Source organism: Saccostrea echinata, unplaced genomic scaffold (genome assembly GCF_033153115.1).
Source record: "Saccostrea echinata isolate AGI-Se365-2 ecotype Australia unplaced genomic scaffold, CSIRO_AGI_Sech_v1 ptg000008l, whole genome shotgun sequence".
NCBI lineage: Eukaryota > Metazoa > Mollusca > Bivalvia > Ostreida > Ostreidae > Saccostrea > Saccostrea echinata.
The window spans coordinates 6,843,909-6,864,457 of NW_026889757.1; the positions used below are offsets into that span (position 1 = coordinate 6,843,909).

Here is a 20,549-nt window from a genome sequence, read left to right on the forward strand (position 1 = left end):
GTAAATCCTCGGACTCTACGTAACTATGATGGATACTGTAATTAGAATAAATACATCTCACAATAATCTCAGTCTTCAATAGCCTCTCCTGTCGAACAGCCGCACAGTCATTTCTGAGGTAAATATTTTAAGGCCCTTGGAAAGTATCAAGCCTATGTAAAGTTGTTTCCTTTTTTAACTATATATATTATAAAGTGTTTTTTAACAGCGACAAGATGTCCATAGTTTAAATTATATAATTAAGCTTAACATAGATTTGCCATTTCATCTAGTAACTAGTTTTAAACAAATGTATCTGGCTAACTGAAAGATGTTGTTTTTCTTCTTCTTTTTTTTTTACCCACGCTCTTTTTTTTCTTTCAAGCAGACTAGGCGATCATGCAGTACTCTAAGGTTATACTGTGTGTTGGGTTCCTCGCTGTTGGTGAGAATTTTAACTTTCAATTCATGAAACTCAATGTAGACATGAAATTCTTTTAAACAATGTGCAAGGGACAGTAATTTACAAATATTTGTTAAAAATCGAGACGGAGGGAATTTGTTTTTGGTCAAAAATTGTTTTGTTTGAAATAGAATCATAATTAAGTTAAAAACGATTTCCTCTGATATCAAATATTCAGCAATAAATAATAAGTCAAAAGTGCTTGAATTATTTTTAAAAAGTATACAGTGATATCTTTGAATTTTCTTATTTACTCTACGTAAATGTAGTTCGTGGGTTTGCTTTCGTGCAAATTTTATACGTCCCGAATGCCCATTGTGCACATATGATTATCAAGTTTATAATCTCACATAAAAGTTTGATTGTTTCAAAATTACTGAATGTTCCAATCTCGTAAGAAACAGGGTTATTTTCAGTGATAACTCTGATGAGTTGATATGTATTGTCTGGCAGAACATATATCAGTCCAAGGAATAATTATTCATTTGTTGGATAAAGGGATGAAAGTTATTTTACAAATGAAGGTAAATTCCTGGGGGTCGTAACATAAAGGTGGTTTAAGAGTGAGATCGTTCTTCAGTAGTGAATAGAAGCGTACAAGCTCTGAATGTAATACTGAGGCAGTGACCGCCATATTTCTTTCACCATCCTGATAGGTCTTCCATACATTTTTAATGATGTTTATGTGTGGAGATTGTGATGGCCAAGTAAGACTTTTAGTATCATTTTTGGTTTTCCATAGCCTAATTTATAAGCAGAAGATGAGTGGACTGGAGCAATATCGTCTTGGAATAAATAGTCCTCATTCGGAAAATGAGTAATAACAGGTCATGAATTTGTGTCCAAAATGTTTATATACTTTTGATAAGGGATATTCCCATCGACTTCTGTAAATGTTTCGACTCCTTCGTGAGTAACTCAATCCAAAACATTGCCGAGTACTTTCCGTTTCCACTGACGCCAAGACATTCTGGTTGCCATACTTCGTCCGACCTTCTCCGGACATAAACTTGATTATTCTGGTCAATATGAACCTGAGTTTCTTCACTGCCTTCGGCGTTTATGCAAATTATCACGCAAGCCAATCGATTGATCACATCATGAAACCAAAAAATTAGATAGTTATTCCTTAAATATCACCTTTTTCAAATGATTATTCAATGCCCTGAATAATAAACTACGATACCAATTTAAACGGCGAGTGGGATTCACAGTCCAAATTCTTAGTGTCTTCCTTGTTTTCATTCTTGTGAAGTTAAAAAAACCTCAAACGGCTATACCGTTCTTCAAGATATGACATCGGGTAGTTTTGTGCTGACTTCATTGGTTATATCCTTCAGAATTTGCCTTCGGAATGTTGATATTTTCATTTTCATTTTCATGACAGACATGACAAAGGAGTGTATATCTTAAGAACCATTTACATATATTAAAATCTGGAAAATGTCAAATCTCGGCATAAGAGCATTCATCCATTCATTTCAAACAGTAAATAAAATAAAATAAAAATATGCATGTAATACCGAAAAAAAATTGATAAATACATTTTTGAACAATAATAGTAGTAATCCATTCAACATGGAATACTTCTAATAGTATATGGTTGGGTTAAAAATATTACTCACCAGATGTAAACAATGAATTGCGATTTTGTATGTCCATTCGAAAAATGTGGTAAAGAAAATACACCTACATTAACTAATCATAAATATTGAGTATTTACAAAGATGAACGCTATTTACAGTGTGCAAATTGCAGTGAAAAAATATGTATATGATATCTAAAATCTAACGAAAAAGCATTTACTCCTCAGAATTTCAGGGACAGAAATAAATATTCCTAGTATGCAATTATTAACAACCTTTCCTTCCATTTTATCTTATATGTTTTAATGAATATAAATATATGTTTTAATTTATTTGTATTTTGTTAAATTTTATCTGTTCGAACAGCTGCTGAATTGTTGAAAATGGCGGCTGCTTTGACACAGGCAGCACACTGAACTGTGATCAAATGTTTTGAACCTGAACGCTATAATTGAATGCTATTTTTTTATACAGGTTTATTAGTTGTTATATGAAAAATATTTATCAAATGTCAATATAATAAAATGAATTCTACATCAATTTTAAGGACATATTTTTTTCGGTGGATTTGTTTGTGCTGTAAACCCGGGAGTCAAGTGAACAATTAATTCAAATATTATAATATTAATTTGTAAATAGTGCATTTAACCACCTTCTACATGAAGGTCTCAATAACTTTTTCATTATTTCAGGAATCCACCTTGCCCTAGCAGGCTATGGTGGACAAACTTGCACCATACCCACGTCAGGTAACCCTGGGGCCACGACTGTTTGTACGGGAACTGCAAACGGATTCTGTTTGATTGATACATTCACCACTGCGGGTACCCCCTCTCTCACTTCCGCCACTACTACTGGAAAATGTATCTGTTACTATGGATACAGTGGTGCAGCTTGTGGAAGTAAGATTTTACAGTTCAGTATTTTAGACATTTTTGGTGTCTACTGCAACTTATAGTTCACACTGTGGACAGAAAGAAGATCAGGAATTTTCTATTTCATTGTCAGATTTTAATATTGAATATATATATATATTAATTTCATACACAGAAGAGAAAATTTGGAATAGCTAGAAGTATTTCTAATGATCTTTGACACTTGAAAGAGAAAAACAATTGCCAAGTATTCATTTAATGCTGTCCTTGTGTTTTTAGCTGTTGATCCTACAGCTACAACAACATCTTCGACCTCTTCAAGCGGTACTGGTAACGCCATTGCAGCACTGGGACTAGGACTTGCTGCAGCCTGGGCACTCAGTCAGGGGCTCGGAGCAGGTGCTGGGGCAGGTGCAGGTTCACTTTTTGGCAAATAAAAGAAAAAATACATTTTGTGAATGTGGCAAAAAGCTACGATGGGTAATCACAGATAGTTGATTTCCTAGCAAATTCATTCTATTGATGTCTGCAGTGATACATTGATAAAATAATAATTTTCTTTCATTACTCAAAAGTTTTCTGCTGAATTTGTGTGTCAATATGAAAAAATATATTTTGCTGAAAAAAGCAAAAATATTTTGTTATGACCCTTGTCTACACAACCTCCACTCATGGAAGTGAGTAGATAATTTAATGTTGTCTTAACGTAGACCCTACGTCGTATGACGTCATATCAAGTAAATGAGTTTAGATCGTCTTTTTGGTGCTAGATTCATTATGATGTCATAATTAATTTAATGTTACTTTTTCCCGTACTTTCTCCAAGACTATATCTTGTAATGAAGTTACACATCTGTGATAATGTGAATGACATGCAACTATTTTGAAGGAAATCAAAAATCCTATGATATCTAAATAGTACATGAAATGTGTCTGAGTCAAAGATCTTCTAAAAAATTGTGGGTAAATTTTGTATTGTCTATCATGAAATGACATGCATTCCCTTTCATAAATATTTAACCCCAAAACAGTCATTTAATAATTAAATCCTGTGTAAGTGCAAAAAGGTCAACAAAAGAAGTATTAATAAATAGAGTGTCTCTCATTCGATTGTCGGGAAAAGTATATATTTTAATCACTTTTTGTAATTATTTGGGTAGGCCTATATTCTTCTTCATATTAAAGATTGAAAACATTCTGACAAAGACTTTTGAAAAATATTTACAAATTTATGTGGTAAATTGACTCAAAAAATATTGAGCACATTTTCCTATATTCGTTGAAATGTGGACTTAATCTTTTATGACAATTGAATAAAAAAAAAAGAATTTATTCTTGAATAATATTGCTTAATACTGTTCAGTTAATAAAGTCTATAAACAACGATGTATAAATTTATTTTTGTGATTTTCTATATTCTCTTTATGATCAGTGCCCCTAAAAATGGCTGAAAATATGTAGTCGCAGTGTAAAATTATAATTCCAAGTTGCACAGGCTGCACTACATTTAGTAACAAGGAAACATACCACATATTTTTAACTGATTGATAAACGAGTGCTAATTTATCATTTTGAAAAGTTTGAAAATCTTGTGACAAAGACTTTTCCGACATAGGTTCTACCTTAAGACATTTATTGATAAATTGTGTATCGTCTTTTGTAAAAATATCGCAAAAAATAAGGGTGTTTTTTTTGTATTTTTACTTGAAAAATTTACATACATTAAATGTATTTCAAATAAAACTTATCTTATCATTGAGTTTGTTTTGATTTTATTGGTATAACTGATATTACTTTAAATGAATATCACTAAAATATGTTTACATTTTATTTGCAAAAACCGTTTGTATGAGTAAAACATAATAATTTATGCAAAAGAAAATTTGTTACACATTTACATCCTTAAACATTTAGGAAATTTTGTTGAGATATACATCACATATTTCACATTCAATTGACACGAAATTTTTATGAAGCCCACTGGTATTCTTGCTTCTTCGAATCTTCCTCTATTTTTCTAAGCTTGTTGGATAAATCGTTCAATGGCTTTCTCCTGGAAATTTCTAACCATCGTAATTAGCAATAGGAGAGCATAAGATTTAAAAGCATAACATCCAACCAAGATCAGAGCATGGGACTTCAAGGTAGGCACTTGTTTGAATATTTCATCAAATAAACTAATAATGAATTTTCATTGCCTCTCTGTCTTCTACATTTCAAACAAGATACCTAAGATGACAAAATCAAACGCAAACATTTAATGATAAGCTCATTAATTGAATAATTAAATATAATGTACAACTAACTGAGAAATAGGACAAATAAAGAAGTAAATATACAAAGCGAAGAAGACAAAGTGCATGGAAATATATATGAAGGAAATACAAAAACATCCATTTACAGACTTTAGCTTATAATAATCTTTTTCTGCAATTCTTCCAACAACAGATAGAGATGGCAATAATTTTACATTTCATGATATGCTGTCCAATGTGAGCCAGAATATTGAAGAAAGTTTTTAAATAGGATTGTTCCATGCTTTGGTAAACAACGATTATAATTGAATTCTGAACGCAGAAAATAGGAATCATAACACAATGAAAAACAAGATCCTGGATATATTCAGGGTTTATGCAAAAAAAAAAGAGTTTTGTACAATAAAATACACTTATATAGTGTAACTACTTGAAACACATTTAGCCATCCTAGTTTTTCAAAAACAGGTTTTGATAGTTCGTTGGGTGCTTCATCAAATATAATTCCAGCGGCTCCGTTTCTATAGTTTAAGGATTCTTTCAGTTTTAGATACATTACCCCAAACCGTAAGAGCATAGTTTATTGAAGGCAAAATGTATGCATTATAGAAGACTTTTCTGGTACTTAAGGATGTACAACACACCCACCCCCAAAAAATTCCCGTCGTTTGATTTTCGTTTTGTTTTTTTTTTTTTTAATTTTTCTTTAATGGAATTTTTTTTTTTATTTCACGGAGCGTAAAAAACATATCAATTACTAGTAACACATAAAGGAATGTCATTTATATACAATAAAATCAGAGTGGACTAAAAATAGATCCCTGTAGCTTCCTGTTATCACAAGAAATATCGAAAGAACATGCACCAATTTTTACACTTTGGGTCTCGTCGTTTAATGAGACTGAAACCACTTAATCAAAGTTCTAGTGTCTTAATTTCTCACTTAGAATATCATGGCTGAACAAATCAAATGCTTTACTGAAATCTCGAAACGTCATGCCTATTAGATTTCCTTGGTCCATCGCATGCAACCAGTAAGTTTGGTTAGTGCTATTTGGCAAGATTGATGTTGTTAACGTCCAATTCGAGAATTTTTCATTCATATAGAGAGGTCACCGTATGCGAGTGAAGGACTTCAAATTTAGACCTATACTCGGTACTCAGGGCCATTGAGCAGTAAGGGTTCTTTATCTTGACACGGGACCTCGGTTTTGAAGGTCTCATCCGAAAGACCCGTGATTTTGACTTCTTGTGTCGGGCACTTGGCGAAGGAACAGTCACTATCTATGTTTACGTTTTAGGTTTGACGCAGCGCGGCGAACGAGAACCGAACCCGGACCTCTCAATCACAAAGTGAGCTCCCTACCACTAGGTTACCGTGACCGGTCTACAGTGTATTTGGCAAGAATGGAATTATCTAAAACTGGACTGAGAGCTCATAATGTGGTTAAAGACTCTGGATAATTCACGTACTTCATTATCTATGTGCTTTTCAGTGATTTTTTAAAAGCTGGTCGGTAGTTTATCGCCCTTCTTATATATAGGGTTTACTTAAGCTTGTTTCAAATGTGAAAGAAAGATGTCATAAGTAAGTCTAGTATTAATAAGATGAGTTATGGGCTTCGAAATTACATTTGCATAAAGTTTTTAGAGACGGGGACCAATGAAGGAGTAAGCATCCTCTGTCGACCGGTCACACCCGCCGTGAGTCCAATGTATTGATCAGGTTAACGGAATAGTCTTTAGTCAAACTTAGCATAAAAACGAAGGCCTAACAATTGGTGTGAAATTGTCAGTCAAAATACGACCCAGTGTTAGGTTATATTTGCTAACAAGGTCATTATAAAGACCATTCTAACTAATTTACGAAAAGCTGACTTTAAACGAGGTTGTTGAAATCCCTGTAACATCAACTTATCTGTCAGTAGCCTGTCTCGGTTTTTAATTGATCGTACTCAAGGCATACTCTTGGGTATCAAATAAAGTGTGAGACATAAGGACCATATGCAGATGATAGCGGAATATTACTATATAAATAGTTTTTAATTTTGACGATGGAAAAGCTGGTGTGAAGTCATCTAATTGTTGATTTGTAATAAGTACTTTATTCCTCCAATGGCGAAAGTTTTTAAAGTCTCTATGTTGATTGTAATCTCCTAAATATTGCCCATCATCATTAATTGCTCTGATAACCATTTTGGACGAGACTCAGTTCTCACACGTTTAGTTTTTTTTATCTTAGCATGTCTATTGAGAATAGTATTAAATTTATTGTAGAAGTTTTCTAATATGTCAATTGGATTGTGCAAATTTGTAAGAGCATTAAAATTGGCAGTTTGTAAATCAGAGAGAGACTTTTCTTCATTAAAATTCTTTAAGTCGGATTGAATTAAGTATTATGTATTAAGTATTGAATTTCAGTATGTTTTAACTTATTAGTTTGAAGGCTAGGCTTAGGCTTAGGCTTAGTCAGGACTGTAAAACCTATAATGTAATGTAATATATAATTTTGACATCATTCAGCTCTGCAGTGTACTGTATTTTATTGTGTATTTTATTATTGCATCTTTGCAGAAACATTATTTCAGTTGTTTGTAAGACAGTTTCTGTTTTTAAAAACATGTTTTGTATTTATTCTATTTACAGCACATGCTGATATGTAAATAATCTATTTTCTAATTTAATTCAGTATCTCATGAATTCGGTCACATACGTTTTCAAACTACATGTTTTCTTGTCATTATTCATGAACTGGGGGTGAGATGTTATAATCTTAAAGAACTGTAATAGCGCGATTTATTTGTTCTGGATACTCTTGTATACAACCCGCTGCCATCTTTGTTGATGTGACGTACATACTAGCCAGAGTTTCGCATTTTGTATCTCTGTGATTTTATTGATTGTTTATTATTTGAAATAACTCAAGTTATTGCTAGAACAATTGTTACAAACTATTTATTATAATCAGGCAGTCATTTGTACATTTAATAGCTTATCATTGTGCTCGTATTTGAAATTACTTAGTTAACATCGTCTGCTATACGTATGACAATTATACATATTTCTAAGAACTGAATATTTGCTTACAGATTAGGACAACATCCAACATAGTCATATTAATTTAATCCATGTGTATTTGTTAAATCACAGCTTGTTTCTAATTCATTCTTTGTGTACGGCAAACTTGTTTGGCACTGTACGGCAAATCTCATGTTGTGCGGTGCCGTACATTGCCACTATTGGTCGAGTGTCACCGTATAGTTATTTTATTGGTTAAGCCCTATCACGTGGTATCTCGGAAAGTCTATATATATGAGTCGATCAGCCAATAATGGCAGATAATCTTGTCTGAAGTTCTCTAAGCGCTAAATTCGAATTTCCGTAAGATAAGCTTTCCATCATCCAATATTAGGTGAGAATTAATTAAGACAATTATCTCCCAACACACTGGACACCTATTTATTATTTGAAAACATTATTATTAATTACTATTTAATATTTGAGTTGACGGTCACCTTGGTGCCCCGCCCCCTTTTTACCATCGCCACCGACCAAACTCATGTTTTATACCTGATGTTGTTATTGCTGAAATGTGCTCATAAATAAATTATTGTTGTTACCTTTGAGAAACTCTCTTTCTGTTTACAATATTGAAGTTAACCAGGACTGAAGTACCACCGTACTTGTGTGTGTACAGTATGATGTTATATTTTGTAACCCCGATTTTTGAAAGGCCATCCGTGGGGAGCTTACAGGACTGCTTTTGCAACCCTCACCAAAGTATGGATTTTAGCACAATACAGGACAAAGACCAAACTTAAGATCTTCAACACAAATGTTTTATCTGTGTTGCTGAATTGTTGGGAACTATGAAGAACCACCGAGAAAGACGATGAAAAGTTGGAATACATTCCATCGGAGATGCCATAGGAGGATCCTAAAAATCCAACCAACAATTGTTTGAGAGAGCAAGATCCATACCTCTATCATGGACGATCAAAGGAAGGAGATGGAGATGGATAGGCCACATCCTCCGAAGGGAAGCCAGCTCACACATAAGAACTTCTAGTATAACATCCAAATTCAGTTAAGTTGTGCCAGTCTTTAACTTTCTTGTCACAAGCAAAAAAAATGTTTTTAATGCTTGATATACCAAGAGAGTGTTTTATTTTATAGAATACAAGTACATTAAGCTGGAAAAAAATCACTATAAAACATATAATTATATGCTATTTTAAAACATAAAAGTATTAAGAAACTGTCAGAAAAATAGTGTCACAAACTGACACAAAATGCAAAGAAAATTGCATCTTTGCATCAAATATAATCTTTCTAATATATTTTTCCAAATAAAATCGAAGAATTCGAAGTAAATTATGAAAAAATACTGTATTAAAAATCAGTTTCCAGATTAGTGCTAATTAAATGAATAATTGTAATATATCAATGTCAAAAAGTAGAGTGAATTACGTTTACGGAATTCTATTAACATGAAACCCTATAATCTTTAATGCTTTCCATGTTTAAATTATATAATTAATTTTTTTTTTTTTAATATTTTTATTTTCTGTCTACTACAAATACAAAACATTAAAAATTCCAGTATAGTGTATAAAATTCAAAATTTCAATTTCAATGTAATAATATCTTTCATCCAAATATTTTTTCATCAAAAGTCGACATGCAGAAAACCCTCGATTATGTTCTCTTTATTACAATGATTTATAACAATGATTTTGAAATTGGAAATAATCTTCTGTTGAACAACAACTATGATGACATCACAACAGGTGGTCAATTACTTCGAAAAATAATTAATTAAATTACAATTACTTCAAGATCTCATGTTTTCAATTCAATAAAACCTTTCTTTTTCTGGATAGTTATTATTTGAATTACAATCCATTTTTACTAGGTTATCAAAATTACTTTTTAATTACTTGACTATTTATAAGGGGCATATAGTTTGAACATATTTTAAATTTTTGTATATAAATTTTTAAAATTGGAAATTGGTTAAAATTCTAAAAACTCAGTACTCCTTTTCCTCACATGTTGAAATATAGAAAAAAAAATAACATACATGAAATAAAACACAGGATCACAATAATCAGTTGATCAATTATTTCTATGAGTAACAAATGTGATACACATTTTATTAAGAGTATATACATGAAAAAGGTAAACATTTAAAAGGCATTTTAGCATATAACTGCTGAAATAGTGTTTGCGTTGTGAAATTGGATATAATTTTTTGTATGTCCGGAAATTATTGAACTGCATAATCTATACATGTTTGCTTTCACTGATCCTTCAAATACATATGGGATACAAATAGATGAAGATAACGAACAGTCAGTGATCAATATCATAAATTCTTTCAACACTAAAATTGTGAACAGGGCAAAAAACAAGAACCTCTGAGAACACCGATGGTGGGATTAAGTGCTTGGGAGGAGTAAACATCCCCTGTCCACGGGTCCCACCCGCCTTGAGCCATCTGCACTGATCAAGTTAATAGAGTTGTCCGTAGTCTAAATCAGCATAAAAACAAAGACCTAAACATTGATATGAAACATGTCAGTCAAAATGCGACCCAAGAATAGGTTGTGTTTGCGGACGAGGTCAATATATCGAGCATAGATTTTGCAAAATGCTGATTTTTAGCGAGACTGCTGAAAACACTGTAACATTAACTTGTTTATGAGTTAGCCTGCCTTGGTTAAGAAAAATTATCGTATTCAGAGCATACTTTTGCATGCCGAATTAGCGAAGAAACAAAACTATCATGATGATATAGTGGAATGATACTAATTAAAATGATTAAGAAAAGTTGACGATGGAAAAGCTGAAGTCGCCCTGTTTGTTATAGAGTTTAGTTGGTCATTAACGTCTATAGTTAATAAAACATCAAAATATGAAACAAATGCGGTGGACTATGTGGTGTTTTTTAAAATGAATTTCACTAGGATACATCAAGTCAACCTTAAAAAAACTTGTTAATGCCTGTATATATATATATATATATATATATATATATATATATATATATATATATATATATATATATATATATATATATATATATATATATATATATATATATTTATCCCATGTTTACCCCCCTTATTCCGTGGATATGACTCATTGAATAATTTTTTCATATTCCACAGTTAAGTGCAGTTGTGACGTCACAATGGTTTTAGCGTTAGCGTGATGAAGTAAAATAAAGTGGAGTCCTATATATAAAACAGTGTAAAACATTGGTTGTGAAGTATTAAACATGGGATAAAAAGAATCTCCCATGATTTGTACATGTAGTTGGATATGATTTTTATCCAACTCGTTGTGTGTTTTTATCCCCTCGCCAAGGCTCGGGGATAAAAAAAAACCACACAACTCGTTGGATAAAAATCATATCCAACTACAAATCATGGGAGATCCTATATATATATATATATATATATATATATATATATATATATATATATATATATATATATATATATATATATATATATATATCTCGAATGGAAGGCCACAGCGAGAAATTTTTCTACTTCTCTTGTAAAAGTTTTTATATCAATTCTGCTTCATTTCCACTTAAGTAGGTTGTTAGTCATTATATGGTTGATTTTAAGTCATTTTCATATAATTTAATTCTGGTTGTAACGCTGTATTTGATTGGATAAAAAATTTACTTTATATTGTATAAAATGGGTTGCCTACGTCATAATGACTTGCGTCAAAAACGTATCGATCCGCCTGACGTTACATTCAAATTTTGAACAAATTGTAGTCGTTTTTTAAGGACAATCATCTTTTTTTTTCTAACACCAAATGAATGAAAATTAAATTATAAGGAATGAATTTAATAGCTACCCAATTTATACGGTATAAACTGGGTTGAAACTATAAACCGCTTCGCGGTTTATAAAGCGTAAACTGCCCCAACCCAGTTTATACCGTATAAAATGGGTAGTTATTAATTCATTCCTTAATTATCAATGATTAATTACAACAAACATACAGGTAATATTTGGAAACAACGTCTCATACTTTTCAAATGTGATGTTATTTAGAAAAGATATTGATATTTAAGAAAAAAAAATGCATACTAATAGTAGAAATATACCTTTACAATACTTTCCCTTTTCAGAAGGGTGGGGGAGGGGGTTGTATAGGGGATATAGATATAGGATTTCATGCATAAAAATGATTCACCATTGGACATGCCTTTAAAGAATCAAGAAAGTTTAAAAAACATTCCATAATCTTAATGCATCATAATGCATTGCCATTTTTTTTTTTATAAAAATTTAACCAGAAATAATCATGATTACAGTCAACTTCTCCGTAGTTGATTAAATTATATTACGAGTAATCATTTTTTCCTGATTACTGATTACATCAAAATTACTCGGAAAAAGTAATTAACTACACCTTATTACAATTACAAATAACAATTACCACACGACTGACGTAAGGTTGTCAAATTATAAAACTTCTTAAAGTCCTATTCCTTTTTTGTGTGTGTTTGTGTGTGGAAAAAAATATAGTATGGTTATTCCTAGATTAGTCAATTCATTGTTTAATATCACACATATTGTAACAGATATTGTTTTGTAAAAAATGAACTTTAGTACTCATAAAATATATGTAGTAAAAATTCTGTCAAAGTTTGAAGAGAGGAAAGCATTATTTTGGGATACATCAATTTTCTGTATAAATTACCCTAGAAAATGGGGTATAACTCTTGTCATAACAGTGGACTTTAGTTCATATCTTTGTGCACTTTTCTATTTTGAAGAGGGAGGAAATGGATTAAATTCTATTATAGAATATCTGTTTTAGGTGAAGCGGAAACCGACGACTACGTACATGCACAGGCACGCCCCCTTTGATTTTTTATACTGTCTGGGATACACCAACACAATTTATTCTGTCATGGTTTCTTCATGTTTTTCGTTTTACGATTACTTTCGGTTGTAAATAAACAATAAACTCAGGTACAATGTTCAGATTAGAAGGTTGTAAATGCGATTTTTAAATACAAATTATAAGTTTTTCAACTTTTGTTTTTGTTCTTTTGATGAATATTGTCTTTTTTCTCTCTCAATATTTTTCGTAAAAAAAGATACTTAATTTACAAGACATACTGCAGAAATACTTTTTCCGCGTGGCATTATGTACGCGGTCACTAATTTTCGGAAGAACTTAAAGTAGCTTGAAGTAACTTAAACAGCGTACTTAAAATACATTTAAGACATACAGAGGCATCCTCGATGTGAATTTACAATTTGACGACAGTTCAATATATACCATCTAAACCATTTGCGCTATATATGTCGATTTTATATTTTACACATATATGTGGTGTGCTAGCGTTATAAAGGGATTAAATAAAATTAAACTTGAGAATAAATATAAACAATGTAACAACTTTTGAAAATTACACTTATAAGTAACTGCAAAGAATTTAAAATAGTGTTATTATTATTACATCGTCAGCAAGACAGCTTACAACCTTCAAGAATTCATGTCGAAAAATTCTTTCGAGTGCATAGTCAATACGATTGTTCAAATTGTCACTAAAGCTATTTTTTCAAGAGAAAATCATACCTGACGATTTAACTCTGTCCTGAGCTGGCTTTCAGACAGACTGACCTGATTGTAGCACAAAGATATATTATAAATACAGCAACTTAAATCTGTGGAATCCAATGAATATACAACATCCAAAGCTTTTAAAGGCAATATCCTGAAATTATGAACATAACAAAAGAAGTCAAGATTTTGAAATTGAGGTCAAACCGTTGCCGCTTTGTTTTTATGCTCATTGTTGTGAGATCAAATGATTTTACAAGAAAGTAATTTATAGCTACAATATATCCACGAGATATCGATGGTCAAGGTCAAAGTTCTCCACTGATCAACCCAGAGACAAACATAACTGTTCAAAATGCAACTGACAGACTTATAGAATTAACATTTATCTCAAGTGTTCAACCTCAATCTCACATTCTTCTCTGGGTTTTATTATTATTATAATTATTCGTTTTCCTTGGCAATCTACTACATATCCATTACAAGTATTCTTGTAATTGGTTTGCTCTTTTTATTACCATTATTGACCTGAGGGAACTTACATTTTTGCTGCGCAGAGTAAATTCTCGGACCCAACGTAACTGTGATGGATAATATAGTTAGAATAAGAACGTCTGTAATTCTCAGTCTTTTTTAGCCTCTCCAGTCGAACATATCTAACAGTCCTTTCTGAGGTAAATATTTTAAGTATCTTGTAAAGTATATATTAGGCCTTTGTTACGTTGTTTCCTTTTTAAGATATATAACTTATTATCAAGAGTCAAATTCAAACAGCAACAACATATAGACTTACAATTAGACATTCATTCTTCAAAGTAAGTAGTTAAATTTAAAATAAATAAATAAAAAAAAGAATCGCCAATTTAGATGCTGAGATCAAATATAACACAGAAAAAAAATATTTGGCTAGTATTTCCAATTAATATTTACCTTAGGTCTTCTCTTAATTTTTTTTTTTTATTTCTTTCAAGCAGACTTGGCGATTATGCAGTACTCTAAGATTATACTGTGTATTGGGTTCCTTGCTGTTGGTGAGAATTTCAACTTTAAATTTTAATTCAACTAAAAGTAGACATGAAACTCTTTTAGAATAAAATCCAAGAGATTTTTATTTACAAATATTTATTTAAAATTGAAACGGGATGTTTTATGTCAAAAATTGTTTTGTTGGGAGTAAAACCTTAAGTTTTTAAAAATTCCTCTGATATCAAATATTCAATAATTATTTAAGAATGAATCAAATGTCCTATATTTGTCAGAATAATAAAAAATTATAAAGTAATAGCCTTGTATTTTGCCCCCTTCCCCAAAAACAAAAATGTCCAGAGTCTAAAATGTGCAAAAATAAGATCCAGCCGTTTTTCGAGGGGTAAAATTTTATTTTTTTTCATCGATTACAAAATTAATTGTATGTTTATAATGTGCTTATACAAAAGGTCAGAATGAATGTCAGATTGATTAATTTACTCAATAAATTAATATTTTACGCAACATTTAGGAGGTTCAAAATATTTGTCCAGTGGACGTTCTCGACGCATAATTGGATTTGCTTCAATGTAATGCGCGAAAATGCGTTTAAGAGTGATTTCAGTACTGAACAATCTTTATCATACACAAATCGAAAGCGCCTTTTTTGTTCATTTGTTGAATTACAAGTAATGAATGATTTTTTACTCATATTTCAAGTACAAAGAGATAGTGATAGGGCATCAGTCATGCTAGAAGCACTATTAGAAGCGTTACGTTAATACTTCCGTAGCGCCATTAAAGCGTTACGTTAAACGTCACCAACATCACGCGGAACTTCATTATACGATTTGGTTGGCTGACCACAGCTGGAAAGGCTTTACAAAGTTACGCACATAGGAAAATGTTCCATCTAGTTTGAAATAACATGTCAAATTGTAATACTTAGGAAATAATCAAACTATAACAAAGTTATGCTTCACATAAATAATAAACACCTACAAGATAATAAGGGTATAGTTAAATGCAATTACAAGTACATGTGTATATATTAAAGTTTCTGTAGGTTGGAAGAATTGCTTTTGCTCTCGATGCAACAGAACCAGAATTTATCCATTTTAAAATAAATCAGTACAAAAAAATTAAACTGACAAAAGAATCAATTGTTTGCATTAAAAAAAAATATGTTAACGCTCCATGCGAGGATCGAACTAAAACATTTTCGACTTCATTGCACTGAAATACCAATACAAGGAATAATTTATCATTTCTTGGATAATATTTAAAAGTTATGTACATATCTGCTTATGTACATAAAAATGAATGACGTGCATTGGTGAAAATTGTCGGCACAGCCGCCCATGTTATGACACAATGAATGTCAAAAAATATTGATTCAACTCTATATTTGCATTATTATAGCATTTGTATTATCTTTATATTCATATTATCAGGTAACATTTTTAAATGGATCAAGTTCATCTTTACTTGCTTTAAAATTAAATTTATTAATTAAATTAAATTAAATCCGGCTTGTATGTATACTGTACAGAAAAGCCGCCTATTCCTACGGCTAATCCGGCCTGTATGTATACTGTACAAAACAGCCGGTTATTCCTTTACTCCTTTGCTGTGGATGCATAAAAATATAGTCCTTTTATATTTTTTAAAATGAAAGGTTTTCACAATTTCATTTTTACAAAAGTAATAAGACAAAGAGGGAACAAACTCGGGCTACCTTTACAAGAACTTGATACATTTGTATATAGATATGGCATTTAATTAACCTATTCGACCTAAACAATTACTTCACACATTTGTTTATAGACAGGGCATTTACTTAACCTATTCTGGGTCTCAATTTCTTTCTAATCATTTCAGGAATCCACCTTGCTCTGGCAGCTTATGGAGGGCAAACTTGCACCATACCCACGTCAGGTAACCCAGGGGCCACTACTGTGTGTACAGGGACTGCAAATGGCTATTGTTTGATAGACACTTTTACCACCGCGGGTAGCCCATCTCTCACTTCCGCCACTGTAACTGGAAAATGCATCTGTTATTATGGATACAGTGGGGCAGCTTGTGGAAGTAAGTTTTTTAAACATTTAGGTATTTGTTAAGTGTCGTGAGTAACGTTAGCAATATTACATACATGTTATTGTAATACTGTGAAAGAAGAATGCATTCTTTAAATTATATTTATTTGGCTGTTTTGTTTTTCTTTTGGAATGAATAGCTTGAAAAAAATCTTTACCCAGAGAAGGAGAATGCTGAGGAAAATGTTGACGATAAGCGTTCCGAATGATTGAATTATCTAGATTGATCTAAATGTCAAGTTTTAAAAGAAACTTGAGCTGCGTATCTAAAAATTTTATTTTGCTTTTAAAATATGCTATTGTGAAATATATTCAGCATGTGGCTTAAACCTTTATGATCAATAAGACTAAGTGTTCAATTTGACAGGAATATTTCTATACCATAGATTGTATAGTATTGTACAGGAAATCATTTTTACCGGAAGACAGTAATGTTATTTTGCTTAAATTAAAGCTTCTAATTAGCCTTTCATACGCTATAATGAATAATAGATGTTTATAAACCTTCATGTCGTTGAAACTGTAGTAAATTGCAAGTTCTCATAGAAAATTTCCGACACAAAAATTGCAGCTCATATTGCTTTAAAGTTTTTTTAACATATTTTTTAGCTGTTGACCCTACTGCTTCGACCTCGTCCTCAAGCCCCACAAGCAAAAGCGCTGCCAACACCATCGCAACACTAGGACTTCTAGGCGCTGGTGCTTGGGCTCTTTCACAGGGACTCAGTTCCGGTGGATCACAGAATGCACTTGGTATCGGCCAAGGATCCGCACAAAGTGCTGAAGAGGCTTTATACATTCGACAAGCCTTGAGCTAATAGAATAGATCTGTACCTCCATCTCTCCAACAGCTGATTTCTAGCAATCTTTTCTACATATTGTGAGAAAAGAAATGAATATTTCAGTCATTATTTCAATGTGTAAATTGGCAATAAATAATGATAAATAAATTAGAATAAATTTATAAATGAAATGACTCTTTAAAAAAAAAATTGTGAGGATCTTTGCAAAAAAAACTGAGATTTTTTTGCTTATACGCTAAGGATATATACCCCCTGGAAACGCCAGAGGTGGGATTAAGTGCCTAGGAAAAATTTAATCTCTGGGTCCTCTTTTTCGATCATTTATACGGGGAGTACACCGCATGTGATAAGAAATTTCAAAGATTGTAAATGTTTAATGCATATTCCGAAAAAAAAAAAGGAAAATTAATTTACTGTGAATTATAATTTCAACAATATCAATTACTAGAATAAAGGTCCAACTCTAGATGCATGATTGATATTATGTACATGTATACTCGAGGGCTGATTCAAAAGTAACGTCATCTTGTAACAATCGAAAGATAACAAATTAAATATTGAATCAGATTTTCAATCATTTAAGAAATAAACAACAATGTTTAAAAGTTCTCTGGGAAATGAACTTGGTTGGTCACGTGATCAAATCCTGTGAAGCCCGAAGGGCTTCTCAGAAGATTTGATCACGTACCAACCAAGTTCATTTTCCAGTGAACTTTTTAACATTGTTGTTTATTACTTTTATTTACATTTGAGACGAATATTCTGAAAAGAACTGTATTTATTACACGAACGGCCCGCCGTATTGCTATGTTGTGACGCGCAATGACCTAGAAGCTGTTTGGTCTTGAGAGTTCGCCTCGCTCCAACATTTGAATACTTACATTGATGTTCAGCAGTCCAGTTCAGGAAATATCTGTTCATAATGAAAAAAACAGTGATCGCTACTGAGAATAATCTTATTATTATTGTATGAGTTCTTTATATATGAAGTTAAAAGCGGTGATATCGTCTTCAGTTTACAAACCTTCAAAGGAATTTCGGGTTAAAAAGGTAAGCATGATTTGAGGCTAATTAAATACATTTTTCACACCAAAGAAAGAACTAATGATCATTTGTTGAACGAAAAAAAACAACATAGTTTATCTTTTTCATCGCTTTGACGGCTTAGAAGTTACGAAACCAGTGTCACCGTGACAGAAATATGTAGACAAGATATCATCTCGCTGTGTGATTCGGTCACTCCATGACCTCTGACCCCCTAATAAGTTCATTTAAGAAATGAATTTAATTTTTTAAGATTCATGAGGACATGAACTACGACGCTTCACGCCGGCATATTTCATGAAGCGCGTTAGCGCTTCGTGATAAATATGCCGGCGTGAAGCGTTGTAGTTCATGTACCTCATGAATTTTCAAAAAATAAATTCATTTCTTATATTTACATTATTTTTCTGATGAGTTGCTACAAATTACGCCATTCAACTGTCATTTTTTAAAACAAAACAGTTTGCACTATACTTTTGACGTCAAGTGCGGTATTATGACGTAACAATGGAGATATTCATGCTCACCCATGGTAGTTCATGAGAAAATGAACAGTCTTCTAATTTGCAAGGAATATTAAGGGAAAATATTTGGAAATGTAAATATACAGAAATATTTACATTTCCAATAAAATTCCCCCTATGATTCTTTAAAAAATAGAATACAGTTCATTTTCTCATGAACTACCATGAATGGGCATGAATATCTCCATTGTTACGTCATAATACCTCACTTGACGTCAAAAGTATAGTGCAAACTCTTTTGCTTTAAAAATGACAGTTGAATGGCGTTATATGAGACATATCATCAGAAAAATAATGTAAATATAGGAAATGAATTTAATTTTTGAAAATTCATGAGGTACATGAACTACAACGCTTCACGCCGGTGTAAAGACGAATAATGACCCCCATAGAAAAATGACCGAGAGTCATTTTTCGACGTCGAATAATGACCCCCGGTCATTATTCCATGGCGAAAAATGACCCCCGGTCATTATTCGACGTCGAAAAATGACCCTTTTGCCCGTAGAAAAAGTGTCATCACCCTAAAAACATGCATACCCCACGTGAAGAAAAATGACCCCCGTAGAATAATGACCCCTTGTGAATTAAAGCGGATCAAAGTTGAAACTTTTGGGGGGGGGGGGCAAAATAAAAATAATAAATCAAGAGACCTGTTGGCCAAAAGGCTCACTTGAGCTTCATTGGGAATAAATCGATGATATATTGATCTCATTACATTATAAAACCATTGCTGATTTTAAGGTTAATTTCATTACATAATACAATCATTGCTGTTTTTAAGCTCAATTTAGTGATTCAGAATCTAGTGAAGTTAAAGATTTATCGATTCCAAAGGGCGAGGAGGGCATTGTTTTTCGATAGTGGAAAATCACTGATTGCCCTGACAGAAAAAACAACAATAATTGTTTTATTATATGATTCAACGATTAAATTGATACAAACTGATTAAGCAGACATGTCAAGTTTCTTGTTAACATTTGCTCAAGTCCTAACTAACACAGTGAAAGAATAGGAGTTAACATAAGCATAGCCAGTATTAATTTTGCATTTGAAATCTAGTTTTGGTGCAATGTAGAAAAAATAAATGTCAGGCTTAGCATCGAAAGGGGAAATGGCTCATTATAAGAGGCAAAAAATACTTTTAGTTGAAAATATCTTTGATGAACCCCTCAAAAAGTTTATTGATATAAGTGGGATTTTCTTTTACTCTACTGTATCGAAAAGTTGGGGGCAGGACAACCAGACTTGCAATGACCAATTTCAATCGAAAAAAAAAATACATACGTTCATGGAAATGGAAGGGGGTGGACACCCCATCCCTGATTCTATGTGCCTGAATTTTATG

At 32.0% G+C, this 20,549-nt stretch overlaps 1 protein-coding gene across 1 annotated transcript in view; it reads left to right on the forward strand.

Moving 5' to 3' along the window:
* Window positions 1-378: 378 nt before the first annotated feature.
* The window catches only part of LOC133181247 (fibroin heavy chain-like), a 38,662-nt gene continuing 18,491 nt past the window's right edge, over window positions 379-20,549 (forward strand). Inside the window, exons 1-5 of the mRNA XM_061315783.1 lie at window positions 379-424; window positions 2,721-2,930; window positions 3,183-3,320; window positions 16,613-16,822; window positions 17,440-17,583. Of these exons, the coding sequence (XP_061171767.1) occupies window positions 379-424; window positions 2,721-2,930; window positions 3,183-3,320; window positions 16,613-16,822; window positions 17,440-17,583 (748 nt within the window). The remainder of the gene's footprint in view (window positions 425-2,720; window positions 2,931-3,182; window positions 3,321-16,612; window positions 16,823-17,439; window positions 17,584-20,549) is intronic.